Source organism: Melanotaenia boesemani, chromosome 1, assembly GCF_017639745.1.
Source record: "Melanotaenia boesemani isolate fMelBoe1 chromosome 1, fMelBoe1.pri, whole genome shotgun sequence".
Classification (NCBI taxonomy): Eukaryota; Metazoa; Chordata; class Actinopteri; order Atheriniformes; family Melanotaeniidae; genus Melanotaenia; species Melanotaenia boesemani.
In genome coordinates this window covers 32,446,444-32,464,922 of record NC_055682.1, presented here as the reverse complement: position 1 = coordinate 32,464,922, position 18,479 = coordinate 32,446,444, and the positions used below count along the sequence as shown (strand labels likewise).

The following is an 18,479-nucleotide window of genomic DNA, read 5'->3' as shown; positions in this document are numbered from 1 at the left end:
CCCCTCACTGTAGTACTCTGGGTGGGACCAGGTCCTGTGCTGCTCATCAGGCATTGGCCAGTTGCTGCGTGGGTTGCTGGGACGACGGATGTGTTGCACCTGCCGTTTCTGCTGCATGGCCTGACTGACGCCGGCGACGTAACGTGCAAACTCTGGGTCAGAGCCGACTGTGCATGGAAAGGGAGGATAAACACAACTATGAGTTTCTGACACCCTCAGCTTTTCTCTTTCGCTCCCTGGAGCTCAATCCATTTAGCCAGACTGTCTACCAAAGCAGAAAAATCACAATAGCCGTGAGTCAACTCTGCACAATAGGCCTCGACTCCAATCAAAAGAGTCTGCTGCACTTTAGAAATAGAAACTGACACAGGAGAGATTCAGCATATATTGTTGACCTACAACTGCAGCCACATGGCGGGGGAAACAGCTGCTCATCCTGTCAAACCTACATTGATTTATCTTTATCATCTCTGAATGGGTACAAGATGGTACATAAATACTAACACACTGTGTCAAATACTCTTCATTATATATCGCCTGGAGTGCAACATCATTACATGCAGATTACATGCAGTTTTTATACAGATTTGTATTTTTTAAAAGTAATGATGCTGCTTTTGCACATGATAATCTTCTGTCCCTCTATGTTTATTTCAACTGATGTCTGCAAACTAATTTTCTTTTATGAGCCAAGAAAGATTTCAATTTAGATGAGAAAGTTTTTATAGGTCAGCAAAACAGCCTCTGCAAGCATATTAATGATTTCAGTTGGATTTTACTGTAGGGACTCTCACTCAGAGCACCCGCCAACCTTTGCTGAACATTAGTCTCCTGGTGTAAGAGACATCTAATTAATAACAAACAATGTGAATCATAAAATCATCCCTAACCTCCTCCAGGTTTCCTTATGATAAAAAAAAGGGATCAAAGCTGCAGGATTAATCACAAATGAGTCTTTGTCTTCTTACCCTCTTAAATCAGATAAAGTATAATGTAAAGTTCATTTGATTTCTTCTTTATGCCACAATCGTCCGTGATGGATGTATGTGTCTGTTCAATGTGTGAACACTGGCCTCACACAGTTAGTTAACTCCCAACTTTTATAGTCAAGCTCCTATAAAGCTATTTAAATAAACAGAGCTGAACATAAGACAAGTGACCCAACATCCCACAAACTTCTACTCATATTTAGTCTTCAACAAGACTTAAAAATGTGACTCCTGATCATGTAATCAGAGGGTAGACCTCACCTGCTGGGTCGAAAGGCAGTGTGTCTCCCAGGACTCCAAACACTCCCTCACTTTGGTCCCTGTTGGGCCAAGTATTGTTGCGAGGCCCCTGTGGCTTCTGGCCCAGCATCTCTGACATGACACTGTCCATGTAGGTGCTGACCAAACCCAAACTGTACAGATCTGAGCTCAAGTCCGGCAGTCCGTGGGATCCCCACTGCCCAATGGGACCCAGGGGTGACAACCCAGCTGGGGAACCTTGTGGTGGAGGCTGCTGCCCAGAGGTGCTGAGCCACTTGCTTGCCACTCTCTGCTGTGATAGGACCTGCGGTGGGGTCTGCTGGGGAGGAAGCTGAGGAGGAGGTGCTTGCTGCTGTGTGATGGGCTGCAGGAGGTGCTGGTAGAACTGCAGGGCCTGTGGGGAGGTCTGCTGAGGAGGAGGAGGGGCCTGCTGTTGCTGTGGAGGAGGCGGTTGTGTTTGAGGCTGCTGCTTCTGCACTGATGGTGGAGGTTGTGGTTGAGGTTGGGGCTGAGCAGGGGGCTGGAGGGTGCTGTGAGAAATAGGCTGGGAGGCTGAAGGAGGACCACTTGGAGGCTTCAGCTCAGCAGGGTTAGCAGAGGCCACAGAGTTCCTCCTCTTGACCAGGGGTGAGGCCTGCTGGGATTTTCCCATGTTGAATCCTGAGAGAAAGTCAATGACATCTTGCATCTCTTGGTCAGTGGGCAGGTTCATCCCCTGGTCTTCAGATACTGAGCCATTAGCCAGCTGGTTTTGTTGGGTGGAGTCCAGGGTGCAAGACAGTCCCCCCATCTGCAGGATGCTCTGCAACCTCCCATCACCGTGGACCAGTCCTTTCGTCTTATCCTCAGAGCTACTTGTTGTTAGCATGCTGCGAGATGGAGTACTAGGGATGGAATAGCTGCCCCCACTATTGGAGCTGGATGAGACCTTCTTGGTGAACTTGGAAGTCAGTTTAGATATTGTCTTCGGTAATCCACTAGAGGTTTTAGAGCTGGTACCTGCTGGCAAGTCTGCTGGGCTTCCATAGTCTGGGATCTCTCGCTGCAGCTGTATCTGAATAGTAGGCAAGGCTTGCTCCCTTTTGTGGAGAGAAAGACATGTTTTGAAGTAATTAAAATGTCAGGCAGCAGACACAGCACTGTTAAAGACCAGGTTAAAAAAAAAACTACTCTTCCTTTGTTGGAAAACAAGTTGGTACTTTATTATTGCTAAACATCCACTTACTTCCTCTCCTTCCACCTATTGATGTCAAACACTGCAGTGTAAAGTACATCTACGAGTCCAAGTGTTTTCTCTGGGTCCAGGCTTCGCTGGAGCAGGGACATAGTGGCTGGGTCCTCCTTCAGACACCTTAACATCCAAAAAACAAAACAGTATGAGCAACAAATCCAACAGAATGTCTGACATACAGCAACTCCAGTGCATGTTTTGAAGTGTACCTGATGTGTGATGCTATTAAACAAATATTCTCTTATCTAAATGCAAATTGATACCTGGCATGTAACTCTATTTTTAATTTACAATGGAAATGGTGACTTTAAAGTGAATTATTTCCTATTTCTCAAACACTGGGCTGGTTGAGATTGATTAGAGAACCTCCATTTAACAATGTAAGACCACACTTTGTCTTCATATTACTTCCAACTGGAAATTACTGGGGGGAACAGATATCTAAGAAATTTAATATCTTTTCAAAGGAACCTATCTAGAACGGACTCACCATGTAGAGGGAACCTGAACCACAACCTTGGATCCCTCGAGTGTGATCTGGGGAGCATAAGCCTCCTTGTTCTCAATTTGAGCAGTATCAACAACCACCTGTTGGGACACAGAAAAAAAACTTTCTCAGAATCTCAATTCTTTGAGTATTATTGTTAAAAATGCGTAATGTTCTGATTTACACATAGAGCAACACAATCTAACAGTCTTGCAAATAAAATAGACTTCTTTCAACTAAAATGTAAGTTTTAAACTCTACTTTGTTTGCAAGCTAGATTTAAAACCATCCACAAGTCGAAGGCTTGCCACTGATGTCTGGCATTAGTTTCCCCCCAAGCAGCGAGCTGCAGCTCAAGGTGAGGAAGCTGATTGCTTTCCATCAGCCAGTGACAAACAGGCAACCTTCCTGCAAGTCAAATATATTCACGAGCTCTCTGAAAGTGGCCTTGGATCTTTGAGTCCTGCAGAGCTGGGTCACAAAGAGGGAGGGAAGAAGGGAGGAGTCCATTTCCTGTATTGCAGGAAATGACTATTGTTATTAAAAAAGCAGGTGTATCCGTAAAAGTGACGGGGTGGATAGGAGAGAGCCACACACCGACACAAACTGTCATTAAGTCATGTGGAAACATACAACTAAATGACTGGGGTTAAAAAAGAAGCAGAAAAAGCAAATGGACAACTTAATTATCTACTTCACTGGAATTTAAAAGCCACTGGTAGAAACTAGAATCATTGTCTTGGTAATTGTACCACAGTCACCCAATGAAGTTACGATTTATTTCACATTTGTGTGAAATTTTGTAATATTAGTAAATAAATGCTTGAATTATGGCCAAAAGAACATGTCTTGCACTAAGTGAAAACAGAGTTGCTGGTGATTAATCCTGCTAACAAGATAAGTGTTAATCATCTGAGTGTAAAAGAAATCAGAGTTACACTGCACTTCATGACAGACTGTATGCAGGTGTTTTGGAGGAGTGGGGAATTTATTATGTGCGTCTATGCATGCTGCTGTGTGATCTATTTTGGGCCGAGTGGCGACAGGCTCAGATATGGGGCTAATGCAAAGCACTCATTCATCACCCAGGGATTGTTTTACAGTTAGCGCTGGGCTGGGAAGGCTGGATGGGAACACTTGGTTTTGACACACAAAACATGGAAGACCACACAGAGGAAAAATAAGGTAGTATAAACATTGCAGTGTTACTCTGAGGAGAGTCCCGCTGTTGACCCTCCCACGCCTGACTCTCCTTTTCAACAGTTGGGTGGGGGAGCTGTGTTTGCAGACCCGTCCAGGCAAGCCCATCCCTCACCTAAATACTGCAGGAATGTCTCTTCTCTTTTGTGTCTCTCTGGTATTTGTTTAAACCTCAAAGACGGCAAACAGATCTGCTCATCTTCTTACAAATCTAACATACAATGAGATGCAAGATGCCAAACCCAAAGACATACAACTCATGCAGAACTGTGGTTGAGCTTTTACAGGTCTGTTAACAATAGTACTTACATTTACTATCCACACACTCACAAGTACTACATATGGAGCTGTAATACTGGCAGTAATAGAAAAAATTGAAGGGTTAAGTTTTTTAAAAGCACAAAAGCTCAAGAGGAGCTGTTAAAGAATGAAATCTATTACTTCCTTATTCTCTTATTCATTTTGGAAAACAGCCCTGACCTTGTAAGCCTTACTAAACTTGGACTTTAACATCTCCACTTACCAGACCAGCCTGCGCAAACAGCAGTTGCACAGCTGTCTTGCAGGCTCCTCTCCAGCTGGATGGGCAAACTTGGTTGAGGACTTCAGTCACAGGAGAGTCGTCCCTGGGGGTCATTCCGTTCTGGCCCAGCACCTCCTTAATGAGCTGCAGCATTGTGTGCTGAAAACAAAACATAATGGGCTGTTAATAAATGAGCATTATATCAGCATCTATTAATGCCACACCACTGTATATATATATATATATATATATATATATATATATATATATATATATATATAAAAATAAAAAAAAAAGCTCAAGCCTTCACTTTTTTTGTTAATTAAAACAAAATACTCAGAAAATGTAAAAACAAACATGTCCAAAAGGGGAAAAAAGTTAAGCTACAAACCACAAGTGAGATTGATTGTTCAAATTTAACAACTTATATTTTACTAGACAACGTTGGATCATTATAGACGGCCATCTGTGGAAAGGTGCCAAGAAATGTACCGTTTTCAGTTTGAGGTTTTCAGCTGCTGATTCATTGAAGGACACTCCTTTGAGGAAGTGTGAGCCGATTTGCACAGGGATGGTGGGCAGCTCGCACTGGATGGGCTGGGAGGTGGTCTGCATCCTGCCTGCCTGCTGAGCCTCTGCCTCACTGCAACAGCCCTGGATTCACACACAGGCATGATAAGACAACACAAACATGTTACTGACATGTTAATATAATTCACTAGCAAAATTTGTTTGCTTGCAGGAAAGTCAATTAAAAGGTTCAATGTAACATCCAGACTTAACTCTACATCAGCTTGTTAAGCTTTGAATACTTTGACTTTAAAACCTGAAGAAGCGTGACCGCACCTGTAAAGCTAGCTCCACAGCTTTGGGGTTGAGATGAAAGCCCGCCTTCAGAGCATACTCACTATGGCCCAGGCTCTCCAATGCAGCTCTATAGGCCTAGAAGGGAAAAAAATAAGGATAATGTTAGTACATCAACTTTCTGTTTTCAATCCTCTCTTTAGAGTGTAATTTCATTAAAGGATAATTTAGTCCCAGAGTTTCATCCTTCCATTACTGCCGTTACTGTTCAGTTACAATTATTGTTCTTAAAAAAGGTATTTTTTGTTTTGCTAATTCCATAAGTCACTACAGTGACAGTAGTTTTAGTATTGTTATGTTGTCTGATTAACAGGCTGTAACTGTACCTGTAATGCACTGTCAATCTTCATGTTAAGCTCCTTCAGCTGGTGTTCAGGGATAGTAGTGTTGTTGGAGCAAAAGAGCTGCTGAACCTGGATGCCTGCCAGGCAGCCGTCCCGGCCCCTCTCTCTCAGCCTCGCTGTGGCCTGAGGACAACAGTTATGGGTCAGAGCAACAACAGGAACACTTACCCATCACTCTCACCAAGAGCACTATATATACTGGTGAATTATAAGCACTATATATATATATATATATATATATATATATATATATATATATATATATATATATATATATATATACATATATATATGCTGGTGAATTAGAATTTTATACACGTCTAAGACTGTAGATTTTAAGATGACTGTTAAAAAAAAAGTGACTAGCCTCCCAAAACAGTCTATGTTTTCACCAAATATGCAGCTCTAGTTTCCTCCAGGGCTAACATTGCATGCCAGAGTTTGACAGATCAATCAACCCACTACTCTCCTCTTTGCCTCGCTGTATACTATAATAGCACTAAAAAGGGGGCCAGAGAGACTGATTAGCCTGAGGATCAGTATGGTCTTTTACCAAACAGCCTCCCTTACATGGCTAAAACAAAGGGGCACGGATCAAAGCAACACAGGTCTACAGACTAGCTTCAGCCCAGCAAAAAGGAAAAGGGGAAATGTTGGCTGGAAATCATAAATGCCAGGCATTTCTCAGGAATGTGTGACAAGTTGTTGATGTTTTTTACCTCAAAACAGACAGGAAGACTCCTGGAGCGGTGGCTACATACCTCGGCGGCACCTTTCCACGAGCGAGAGGCTTCCTCAAGCTCTGTAAGAGGCCCGAGGTCAGAGCTTTGGGAGCGGGCATTGTTGCAGCGTTCTTGGGCCTGGGCAAGAGCTTCAGCCAGGCAGGACTGAGCCACAGGCTGGACCTTCTGCAAAGCTTGAGACAGGAATTGGAAATGGACCTGCATCACCGTGAGGAAGCACCGACCCAGCACCTAGAAAGACACAACAGTGATAAGCATTACAATTTACACCAAAACCATTTTTAAAATGATAGTAGCAGCTCAGGCAGCATTGTTGAAAACAGCAAATGATGCTACTGTGACTCAACAGCCAACTTTGTGTCCTCATTTTTTCCTCTTCCACTAAGAAATCAGGATGCCTGTAAGGCAGAAAGGTTTGATCAACGAAAACTGAAACTTTCTTTGCAGCATGAGAAATGCATTTGGCACGGCAGCAGGAGAGATGTCTCAGAGCTGGAGGATATTGGTTAAAATGCTTGTTACCACATGCTTCATTTTTGTAAAACACTACACCACCACTATGTTTCTAAATCATCAATTACATCTGACCACTAAAACACAAGACTGTCAGCAGACTGTCATTTGACTACCCTTTATAATGATAAGAAAATGGGCCATTTAAAAGAATATCTACCTCCAACGTGACAATTACAACAAGTTTATCCAAGCGACTAAAAAAATAAACTATTTCCTATTTAGTCTATCATGTTTCCAAGCTATTAGTTGAGTTAATATTATGCTCCATGAGCTCCATTCTGTTCTTTGATAAAACCGCCACAGCGGTGGTGGGACCATTTAATTCCTTAACTAATATATGAGGCAGATATTTAAACAATTCAAAATACTCAAAATTTTAGAAGAGGTATTTCTTTGACATTATGCCGATATGATACACCTGAGATATCCTGCCAAATACCTTGATGCTTTTTTTTTTAAGAGGGATTCAACAGGTTTAAGTACAGGGACACCAGAAAACTACCAGGTTGTAAAACAATATTTAATATGGGATAGGATACCCTAACCCTGATACAATGGAGGTAGGATAGCAGCCTCTCTTGTAATGAACAGTCTAATTAAGTCATTTTAAATAGGTATAAAACATTAGTTCAACATGTTTTTGTGCTAAGCAAAGACACCATGTTGTCAGTGTGCACATCTGCAAGAACCATTTTTTAAAGCTAGCTTTCATACTTCCGTCACCTACTACCATTTTTTTATTAATCTATTTAATATTGTTTTCCAACACAAATGTAGGACAAGGTGTGCAAAATTAAAAATTTTTTTAACAAATACACCAGCTTGATATGCATCATGCTACATCTACTGAGCTGCATGTCCAATTGTGTTTTTGTTCTGCCTCGTTTCCCAGTTAACCTAACAAGGGAAACAGGACACCTCAGGGTCCACCATGGTCACAGGGCTTTCTTTTTCAGGTACTTGCTGAAAATATCTCAAGGGGTTGGCTGAGTTGTGAGGACAGAAATATGCAGTCGTGTTTGACTGCAGACAGGAACAACAGGACACAGCCACTTTCAGTCTTTAATACCACACTTCATGGAAACAATAACTATAGTGTGTAAATAAGTGGAGGCACAAAATGCCAAATTAGAAGTATCACTGTTTTCATAACATATAGTCATAGATTCTATTTGTTATTATATAGTTTTGTTTTTTATAAAATCTATGTTTTTGCTTGTTTACATATTTGTTAGCACAGATATGTTGAGCAAGAAAGGAAAACTTAAGGATTTTAATCTTATTATAGTCTAAAAACTGCTTGTGATTTCATGCATGTGGTACTGAATTAAAACTGAATATTTCTGTATGTTTGTCTGTATATGTTTAATGAAGCCAAAAAATACATTTTGGTTATATTTATTTTTGGCTCATATCACCCAACTCTACCCAACTGTCTACACTAATTATATTGATTTATTTTATAGGATATCATCCAATAAAGGCCTTTAAATAAAAGTCAAAAACACCAACCAACTGTCAGCAACACAAAACAAAGAGGTCAGAATATCACCAACATCAGAAGGTCACATCTTCTGGAAACAACAACTATACAATCTTTGTAGCACAATAAAAGATGTTGACATATTTCACAGAACAAATGACAGTTTGATCTACTGATGGCACATAAAAAAAATACACGAAGAGGGGAAAAAAACTAATTTGGTAACTATCACAAGCACATTTAATGGTATTCCACTAAATACATACCCAGACATTTCTTTCAAAATACAAATGCATTACATAAAAAGTAAAATATCAGAGGATCGGCCGAGTCAACAAGATTTATGAAGTCAGTGAACATCTGTAAAAATAATGAAATTAAAAAATTCAAAGCAACCAGTCTGTTTCACTCTAGGCCAAAGTGATCAACAGACTATAGGCGAATCTTTGTTTACATCTTTTTGCGCATGCGCGTGTGGTTGGGTGGCAAGAAGACCTGTTGAGATGGCGGAACCTGCTAGCATAAACAAGAAAGTAAGCGGGCGAAATCCAAATTATATAAGTACGCTAAGCTCCGAAGACCAGAGGAGGTTTAGAGAGAAACTAAAAATTTGTGTTGCAGACAAAATCGAACAAATACAAAGCCCATATGAAGTCTGGGATGACGAAAAATACTGGTCTGACTCACCTGCATCTTGGCCACAGATGTGCTGGGGAGATATTTATTCTTATTTAGTTGAAAGCCCTGGACCCTTCACCCACGAGAAGTTAAAAGCTTTTAAAAGCCTCGAAGCTTATAACTATTTTGTTTCAAGAAAGGTTGGGCCAATCTTTTCGGTGAAACAAAAATCAGTGGTCGTGCTCAAAGCGGAGGTCAGACCCGGCCAAGCAGAGTCACAGCGTGATTCGCATCTTCCGTGGGTGATCGCCCAAGAAAACGGTGAAATAATCACATGTCACTGCGACTGCAAAGCCGGGTAAGGCTTTATTTATCAGTGCCTTTGAATTTTTCATTTTAAATCTAATGACTGTTTTTCAATTTTATTGGTCCTGTTAACTATAATTTAAATGGCGTTTGGTCTATCGTGAAAAACGATCATAACATCTTACAAAATTTTTCTTTCAAATCCAGTCTAGGAGAAACATGCAGTCATGTAGCAGCTTTAATGTTTAAAGTAGAAACAGCGGTCAGGATAGGACTTACAACAGCTGCGTGTACCAGTGAGGCTTGCAGGTATGCAGCTTCTTGCCACCCAATACCGTGATGCAATGCGGCAAAAGGTAAACACTGACGTCACGAAAGATTCGCCTATAAGCAACAGCTGTATGGTGCTAAGCAGAGTCCCAAGTAATGACGTCTCGTTCATGTCGCCGCTGACACCAAACTTCCTAAAATTCCTGGTCCTGCCGTCAACAATAAGAAACTAATCAAAACTCAGTCAAAAGGAAATTTAGTGTTTGTACAAATAAAAGATAACAAAGACCACACATTGCTTGATAATAAAGCTTGGGGATCACATCACCTACACGCAGCATAGTCCTAATGAAAAAAAACACAGATACACTGCCTCACTGATTTCAAACACTACTTTAAGTGTTACAAAGGCTACAACATCCAGCGAGTGAAAAACAGAAAGGAAAAAAGAAAAAAAAAAGAGGGGGGGGGGGGGGGGGGGGGTACATGGCTACAGCACAAGATAATTGATAACACATGTGATTGGCTGAGCAGTATCCCAAACAGTCATGGAAAATATGAGAAATGAAGAGTGCAGCAGAGCCAAGCCAATGCTGGCCCCTTTCACAACCAAACAAGGCGACTCATGACTCAATCACATTTATACTCCCATTTTCTGAGAACACCTGCAAAAGTACCAGATCTAAGAAAGTCATCTCTTATAACACAAAGGAGTGACATATGAGTGTTATAGTAACCAAGTGACTGCAATGTGGGATTGTTTTGTAATCTTATCTGTGTGTGTGTGTGTGTGTGTGTATGTGTGGTGTGTGTGTGTGTGTGTGTGTGGTGGAAGGGGGGGTGGTCAAATAATGGTCAGTGGTGGGTAATGAAGAGAGATCAGTGTGTTTTATGTCTCAAAATATTTGCCAAACAAGTTACAACACAACTTGGGGACTACTGGAACTGAACACAAAGAAAAGCCTTTTGATTACCTATAAAATCAGCTACTCAACTGTTGTATAGCAGAGTTGTTCTACCAAAGCAGCATCCGTCTCACCAGAAGCTCAACTCACCTGAAGTAGATTGCAGAATTTCCTGGTTTATAACACCTCACAATATAGCAGAGGAATCGATAATTCCCTCTTCCACAGACATGGTTTTAGCTATAGTTAAAGTAGCAGCCAATAAACTAAAGACTATTTCGTGGAACATTTATTCATATGTTTTAAGTATCAGCTAAGTAAGGCTTGACACTATTGTTGTCGATGAAAAGGGGGCAGAAAAAGTTTGGGAACCACTGGGTTAAACAGACATTAAAAGGTGCTCTGTGGAGGTTAAACAAAAACACTAACACACATGCTGAACGTGCTTTATTTCTTACCAAATAAATGCAAACTTAAGTTTTATTAGGGATGGGACTCAAATAAAAGATATGCAATTAACTGGAGGCATTGTAATTAATTAATCTTGATTAATCATTTTAATAGCATAACAAAAACCGCCCCAAAAAGCAACATTTTTTAATTTAAATGGATTTTAAATAGATGACTGAATCAAGTAATAAACAGACATTAATATTGTAAACTAAAGCTCTAGTAATGTCTGGAAAAATTCATTCAATTGCATTTCAAAACAGTAGAAAAAGAAATGGAAAATATCCCTGGCTAAAATTGAACAGACCAAAAGTTAAAGGGCCATTTTAAGTACTTTAACAGCTCTAGCTGTTCTCTAAATAAGAGTCTACAACATGTTACAGTACAGCTGCTGCTGTGTGAGGCCCGAGGCTCTAGTGAGAGCTTTTGAATAAGGGGAGGGGCCTACGGCAGCACCCACAGCTCACTGAGGGGAGTAAACTAAAAAGTGTTTTCTCCAAAAGTCTCCAATAATGCCAAAAAAGGTCACTTCTCACTTTTTCGAAATAAGTAAATGGAGAAATCTGAAAACTTGCTAAATATAGTGCCAAAGTAGCTACTTTGGCAACACTGTGTTAGCCAAGCTCTGACATGTGCATTAATATGATATATACCATACCATGAAAGCGTGCACTGACAAAAGTTCTGTGTTGTTTGGAAGGCAAATTGAAATAAAATGCACTTTTTAACACATTTAATTAATGTGTTAAAGTCCCACCCCTATTTTTTATACATTATATCCCAGCATATCCTGTCATTTTGCAGCTAGCTTACGCTCTTCGTGTATCTCTACAGGTATGCTGCATGTGCATGAGACAGAGGGAAAAGAATTACCAATCCCAGGTCAAAATCTGTGCATGGTCCCTTTTATCTTTCTATCTATTCTTGTCTGAACTACAAATAGAAGGATGCCCAGAAATGTTGTTATACCAACACCTGAACAGCAGGCTATGAAACATTTGATTTTGACCCATTTACCACACATCTGTTTAGGTTTATTTTAAACCTTTTTCATATATTGGAGTTCATCAAATACACTGCTGCATGCTGTTCATGTCTCTTTACAATTTCCAAGGCAAACTACTGAAAATCACTCCCACTATAGATACACCATCATCATAGCAATTCCATCAAGCTGTTACATAAAAAAAAAAAAAAACATAATTAAGAAACCAAAGGCTATATGAAAAAAACAGCATAAGAGTGTTTTTAACAGCTTTGAGGACAAGTGGTGCATTTCCAGTCCACTCTGGGTTGAATGCTTTCTCAGTTGTCTGACCAGAGCAGCCATGATAGCCTCTCCAATTGTGGAGACTTCAACGTCTGCCTCTGCTCTCCCCCTGCGGTTCAAACTTACAAGCTAAGCAAACGGTCCCTAAACAAACCGTGACATTTTCATGCATACTTGGCGGCAGAGTCACTCTGAGTAGCCAGAAAAACCATACTGTACTTGAAAAGGGGGAAAGAAAGTGGTCTGTTTCATATACTACATTGACCCGAACATTAGGAGATCATGGCAATGAAATGGGGTAAAAGGAGAAGGGAGGGAAAAAAAAGAGAAAGAGAAGGGGTAGGAGACATGAGCAAGGGAGTGAAAGGGGAAAAGCTTCACATACCACAACTCCCCAAACTCAGAAATGTATTTGGTTCATTCTGAAGACCTCATAATACACCCAGCTGCCAAACAGCATTCCTCAATTCAGACAAAAAGAAAAAAATCCCCTTTTGAGTCACAAACACATAACATCCTAACAGACAGCCAGAATTAGCCACAATTATAAAGTACTATGTCTAAAAAAGTCTAATTTACGTGTTCTCAGTTTTCTTCCACCAAAGACAGACATGCTTTGAAACAATGAACACTCATCACAGAACCATACAGCAATGTGAGACATCAGTCTAATAATTGTGGTAAACACTTTTTTTACTGCCGTAACAAAAAATATTTGCCTTTAAAGTAGTAATAGAAACCCCTTACTTGGACACCTACATTTCCAAATTCTCATCACATGGTACATGAAGTTTAAATTCACAAAGCCTAATCTTTTTGCGCATTTGAAATGTTTTTTATTAAGGTTAATACCATTAATAACAGGCCCGTGGCAAAGTATAGAATAAGTAAGTCTCTTCGAAAGCTTTAACAAATGTGCCCTTTATGCCCGGGGCCAGACAGCAAGTGTAAGTGCCAAGCCATGCGGTCTAAACTTTCACAGACTCAGGCTTCCTCTAATATTTATCTGTGCATACTCACAACCACAGAGAGTCAGATTTACCGCCTGTGGTACAAAAGTGTTTCCTGTTTTGGGTTCAGCCACATCCACAGATGCTCTGCAGCCCCTTCATAGTCTTGGCTACTGTTGTGTACCAACTCACTGCTTCATGGTAATCCTTTATTATTCTCCTGTATCATGTAGCGATGAGCACATACGTTTTATCTGCACTGTTGCGTTTAAATGACACAAGCAACTGGCACACTGTTACAGTTTTTTCACTGGTGCCGCAAAATGAGTTAATTAAAAAAGTCCATGGATGCAGTTCAGCCAATATTTGCATGCTTTTTAAAAATAACTTAACACTACCAACACACACCCTTTGGAGTTGAGTAAATTCTGTCATGTTGTTTTTGTCATGAGAGCTGAAACTGTCCTAGACTGTGTGTTTGGACCTGAATGGACCTAAAGATTTTAAGATTTTTTTATTTCCCCTGTGTTTACAGAATTAAATTCCTGTACCAAATGAACTCACATCCCACCGTGATCTCGCCGATCTAACTTGAAGTGTCTTTTTCCATCCATCACAAATGTTTAATAGGGGGGGCAGAAAATATCACAGGTCGTTCCAGAGCCTCTCAATTTAATGGCGGATAAACAAGCCGACCAGCAATCATGACTAAGGCTGCTCAGGTTGGTGCACAGATGAAAATGAAACTCTTCACACATAAAATGCAGCAATATTACATGGAATAATACTAAATGTAAAATTTTATCAATTAATAGTTATTAAATCACAAGAAAATGGTAAGTGCCTTCAGTTTTGAACTGAGCTCTTTTGCAGGGATCCATCTCAGACTGGTGTGTGGAGCAATAACCCCATGTTTAAAGCATGACAATGTCAACATAACCTATCCAACCAGCCTTCATGAACCTACAGACCTGGGTTTAAGTGGATTCTTTATGCACCTATGAATGAAATTTGCAACATATCTTTACCCTTATCTAGACTGTCGTTTGCTTTTAAACATTTTAGTTTAGTTATTTTATATGATTCCATTTTATTGTGATTATTGCACATCCTTATATAATTATATCTTCAAATTATTTTAATTGTTTATGCACTTTGTATTACCCTTTACATGTTCTTTCATGTAAAGCACACTGAATTGCTTTTATGCATGAAATGTGTTATATACATAAACATACCTCAATGGTTTCAAATAACATTCATTTTATTGTATTTCACAATGTCCTAAAATCTAGTGAACAAAAATATTTATTCAAGATGAAAAAGTGTAGATGCAGCAACAGTATTAACCTCACTTTGACTTATCTGTCACAGCTTGTTATGAGTGTCTGTGTTTAAATAAATATTCATATGTTACTTTCAGAAATATGGGGAAACAATAAAAAAGATTCCACATCACATCTGAGCTTGCAGTTATTTTTCCATACTACTATGCAGAAACTCAAAGGAAGAAACCACAACTAGTCTATTTCACATTCTGCACATCAGCAAATGCATAACTATGTAAAAACTTTGTGGTAATCAGACAAAAGATGACTTCTCTTCTCACATCCTCATTGTTTTTCACACCACACCTTCAGATACTGACACCAGCTCAACATTGGGCGTGAGAACCCTGTTTGAGCCAGGAAATACTGATTCATGGAGCCAGCCTTTTGACAGTGGGCAGCTAAGCATCTTAGCACCACTTCTAGAAGACAAGTCATGGCTATGAATATGATAAAGCATCACATCAGGCTGACAGCTTAATCCCCCCCACTCAAAGGAGTAGATAGGTGACTCGATGTCATGTTTTAATGAAGTCAATGTAATTTGCCACAGTCATGTATAATTGTGTGTTAACACTTACCTCAACGTCTTGCAGGCTGAAATCATTCTGGTCTTTAAAGTTAGCAGCTCCAGCGCTTAGCTCCATCAGCATCTTGGCGATTTCAGGCTTTATTGCTGCAGTCAGCCTGCTGGCCGCCTCCATGACGTGTTCCTGCACGTCCTTTAGTTGCATAGCTGCTTTGGAATAGTGAGAGTTCCTGAACACACTGCTAAACAGGTCCGTGAGGAAGGCGCTGGCCCGGCAGAACACATTGAGGGCGTCCAAATATTTGGAGATGCCTTGCTGGATGTCAGCAATAGCGGTCGTGGTGCCAGAGGGAGGTGGGTGGCAGCTGCCAGGAATGCCCACCCCAGTGCCCATGGGCGAAGAGGCAGAGCAAGAGGAAGCCAGAGAGGCGCTCAGGGTCCGGCTCAGTTCAGGCATCTGGTACTGCTGGTGCTGTTGCACTTTCTGCTTGGACCCGCCGAGCAAAAAGCGACGCTTGTAGTCCATTTTACTTTCCTGGGCACTACAACAATACATAGGTGGTGCAACAGCACCGGAAGCTCCCGTCTGTTGTAGTATGCTTTTCTCCACAAAGTGCTATTGTCCGTTTAACAAAAACACTAAATCCAACAGCCCTGAAACTGTTCAAGTTAAGTAGAGAGACAGCTCAAGGATTCCACCTGCCAGAGGCTCATCTCAGGGTGCCTTGTTAAGAGGCAACACTAATGTCTGTGAGACCAAGATGTGATCAAAAATGGGTAGGCTGAGTAAAATGCTTACATGCAGCCCTGCTGCAGATGCATCATGCCCAGCTTAAAAAAGCAACAAACACACCCAGATTCTGTTTCCAGCGTCAAACAAAATGATCATAATAGAGGGGCAAAAGTATCACAGCCAAGTTTTAAAGTGCATCAGCTTTCCTTCAGAATGGGAAAAAAAAATCCTTCTTAATACAGTATATAGGTACACACATGTATTTACATATATAATCCTATACCAGCCTGCAATGACAAAAAGTAGAAAATTATTTTAAAAGCTGAAAGCAAAACTGCCACTACGGAAACAAGACACTGGTCAACAGCACAAAGGGAAAATAACTATTTAAAAAAAGTGAATAAATGCTGGAATCAGAGAATGTGGCTTTCTTTTTGTGTTTTTTGTTTGTTTGTTTTTTCCCAGACAAGTAATGGGAGGCGAAGGGAAGACAGATCCAGTCCGTCTCAAATAGTCTTCACAAAGCAGGACTCATTAGGCAGTGAGCGAGCGGCCAGCTGATAGCTCTGTCTGCCTGTCTGAATCCTCCAGCAGCTTCCTGGTTTGTCCCCCGTCTGCTGGCTGAGGTAGATATTACTCACTGCGGAAACAAGTGTGCTTCCAGATCTCGCTGTTCTCTGCGGATGCAGATTAGAGCGACAAAAGCACAAATGTATCTGTAAGGCCTCTAGGTCATTTCCTAAGAGAGGAAAGGGAGAGACAGAGTAGAGAAGGTTAACATCATGTCAAAGAGGAAGGATGAGCTTCATTTCAGCTGCTTACTAACACTTTCAAAAATAAGACTTCAGAATAAGCAATTTTTCACAGTTGTAACAACAAGCCTAAATGTGACGCGCTGTGCTGAGAATATAAATTGTTACACAGAATGCACTCAAAACAGTCTTGAAATAATTTATTATCTTAGTAACAGGTCGCACTTAACAGCACTAAGATAAAACGGCAAAGGACGTTCAAAATCTTAATTTCACAACACATACAGCTCATTTGATGCTGCAATTTGTGGATTCAATAAGAGTAATTTTCTGACAAATTTATGTGAACATTATTTCAACATTTGAGAAAAACACCTCCAACATGTTGAAGTATTTATACATGGCCAGTGTCTAACTACAGGAACTGACCAATGGCCAAAAATAGTGCATTCATTACTGATCTGTGTCATAACTGCCTCAAAGACCTACTTCTTCTAAAGGTCTTGCAGTTTTATGAAATAATTTACAAACACACCCCCTTGAATTTGTTTTGCAAGAGTAGTCAGTCTTGTTCCTCTTTATTTTAAAAGAAAAAAACCCTCAAGGAATAAACTGTTCTTAGTTTTTAAGATAATCTGCATTTCACACTTGAAATTAAATTTGCAGAACTTTGTACAACCTGTTACTTTTTCATAACAAAGAAAGAAACTGATAGTTACCATAGACTGTTATATTTCATATCACATTGCTACAGTTATGATCCATTTTGCTGAGACATGTGCAGTCAAGCATTATAATAAGAAAGCGCATATTAATAAATATGAAGTAATTTTTATTGGTTTTGTTAATTTCCAGTAACATCCATTTAGTGACATTATGAACAATTTTCCTACAGAATGGCTTTTGCCACAATCCTCTTAACTTTGTGGTAATAGCTGGTCAACAGTCATGGTTTAAAGTTGTACATTTCTAGACGATTACCAACACCATACCTCATACAGTGTCTCTGCAAAGAATCTCTAGCAGTGTCAGCTTTAGCAGAACACAGCTGCAGAGAGAAATTCCTGCAAGACGCCATTGTTGGAACACACTACAGGGTCTGTTGAGCTGCATAAAGTAGGAGTCACAATAATCTCATTCTGTCTCACTTGTCTTTCTTCCTTTGGCCTTTTCCAAAGATTAGGAATACAATATTTTACATTGATTTCTTATGAAGTCTTAGTTTTTGTCAAAGACAAGCAAGGATTAGCTTGCAGTTGTCAGGTTTTAAATAGTTCCATTCAAGATTTAAACATATCTGATGAAAAATTAAAAATGGAAAACATACAAGGAAAACTACACAAAACGCTAAGTTATGATTTTTGTAAAGAGCCAGCTCTATACTACAGAGGACAGGGTGTTATGGACCTAATCTGAGAACCAAAGTTATAATGGCAACTACACTCAGTAGATGTTCGGTGGATTGATTTTGTGCTGAATGACAGTCGTGGAGAATCAAAGCTCAACACCAGCACCAATAATTTTTTTCACTTTGTAGGTGACCTACACCTACAACTAGGGCTGGGCGATTAATCAATAAAATCGATAAATCGAATTTTCCATTTCTGGATATTTATTTTTATGAAAATCGGGATTTGTTTTTTCCATAGTTAGCAGCAGACTTAGCCCTCCCTCCACACCAGAACAATGTTTGTCTGACAGATTTTCAGTAAAGTGACCCTTCACTC

At 40.1% G+C, this 18,479-nt stretch overlaps 1 protein-coding gene across 1 annotated transcript in view; it reads right to left on the bottom strand.

Moving 5' to 3' along the window:
- Positions 1–18,479, bottom strand: part of LOC121637542 (granule associated Rac and RHOG effector protein 1-like) — a 35,134-nt gene that overhangs the window by 4,253 nt on the left and 12,402 nt on the right. Inside the window, exons 2-11 of the mRNA XM_041981765.1 lie at positions 15,320–16,739; positions 6,661–6,873; positions 5,882–6,022; positions 5,538–5,633; positions 5,184–5,345; positions 4,692–4,850; positions 2,972–3,069; positions 2,476–2,601; positions 1,251–2,329; positions 2–167 (exon numbers count right to left, since the gene is read on the bottom strand). Of these exons, the coding sequence (XP_041837699.1) occupies positions 2–167; positions 1,251–2,329; positions 2,476–2,601; positions 2,972–3,069; positions 4,692–4,850; positions 5,184–5,345; positions 5,538–5,633; positions 5,882–6,022; positions 6,661–6,873; positions 15,320–15,823 (2,744 nt within the window). The 5' untranslated portion in view covers positions 15,824–16,739. The remainder of the gene's footprint in view (position 1; positions 168–1,250; positions 2,330–2,475; positions 2,602–2,971; positions 3,070–4,691; positions 4,851–5,183; positions 5,346–5,537; positions 5,634–5,881; positions 6,023–6,660; positions 6,874–15,319; positions 16,740–18,479) is intronic.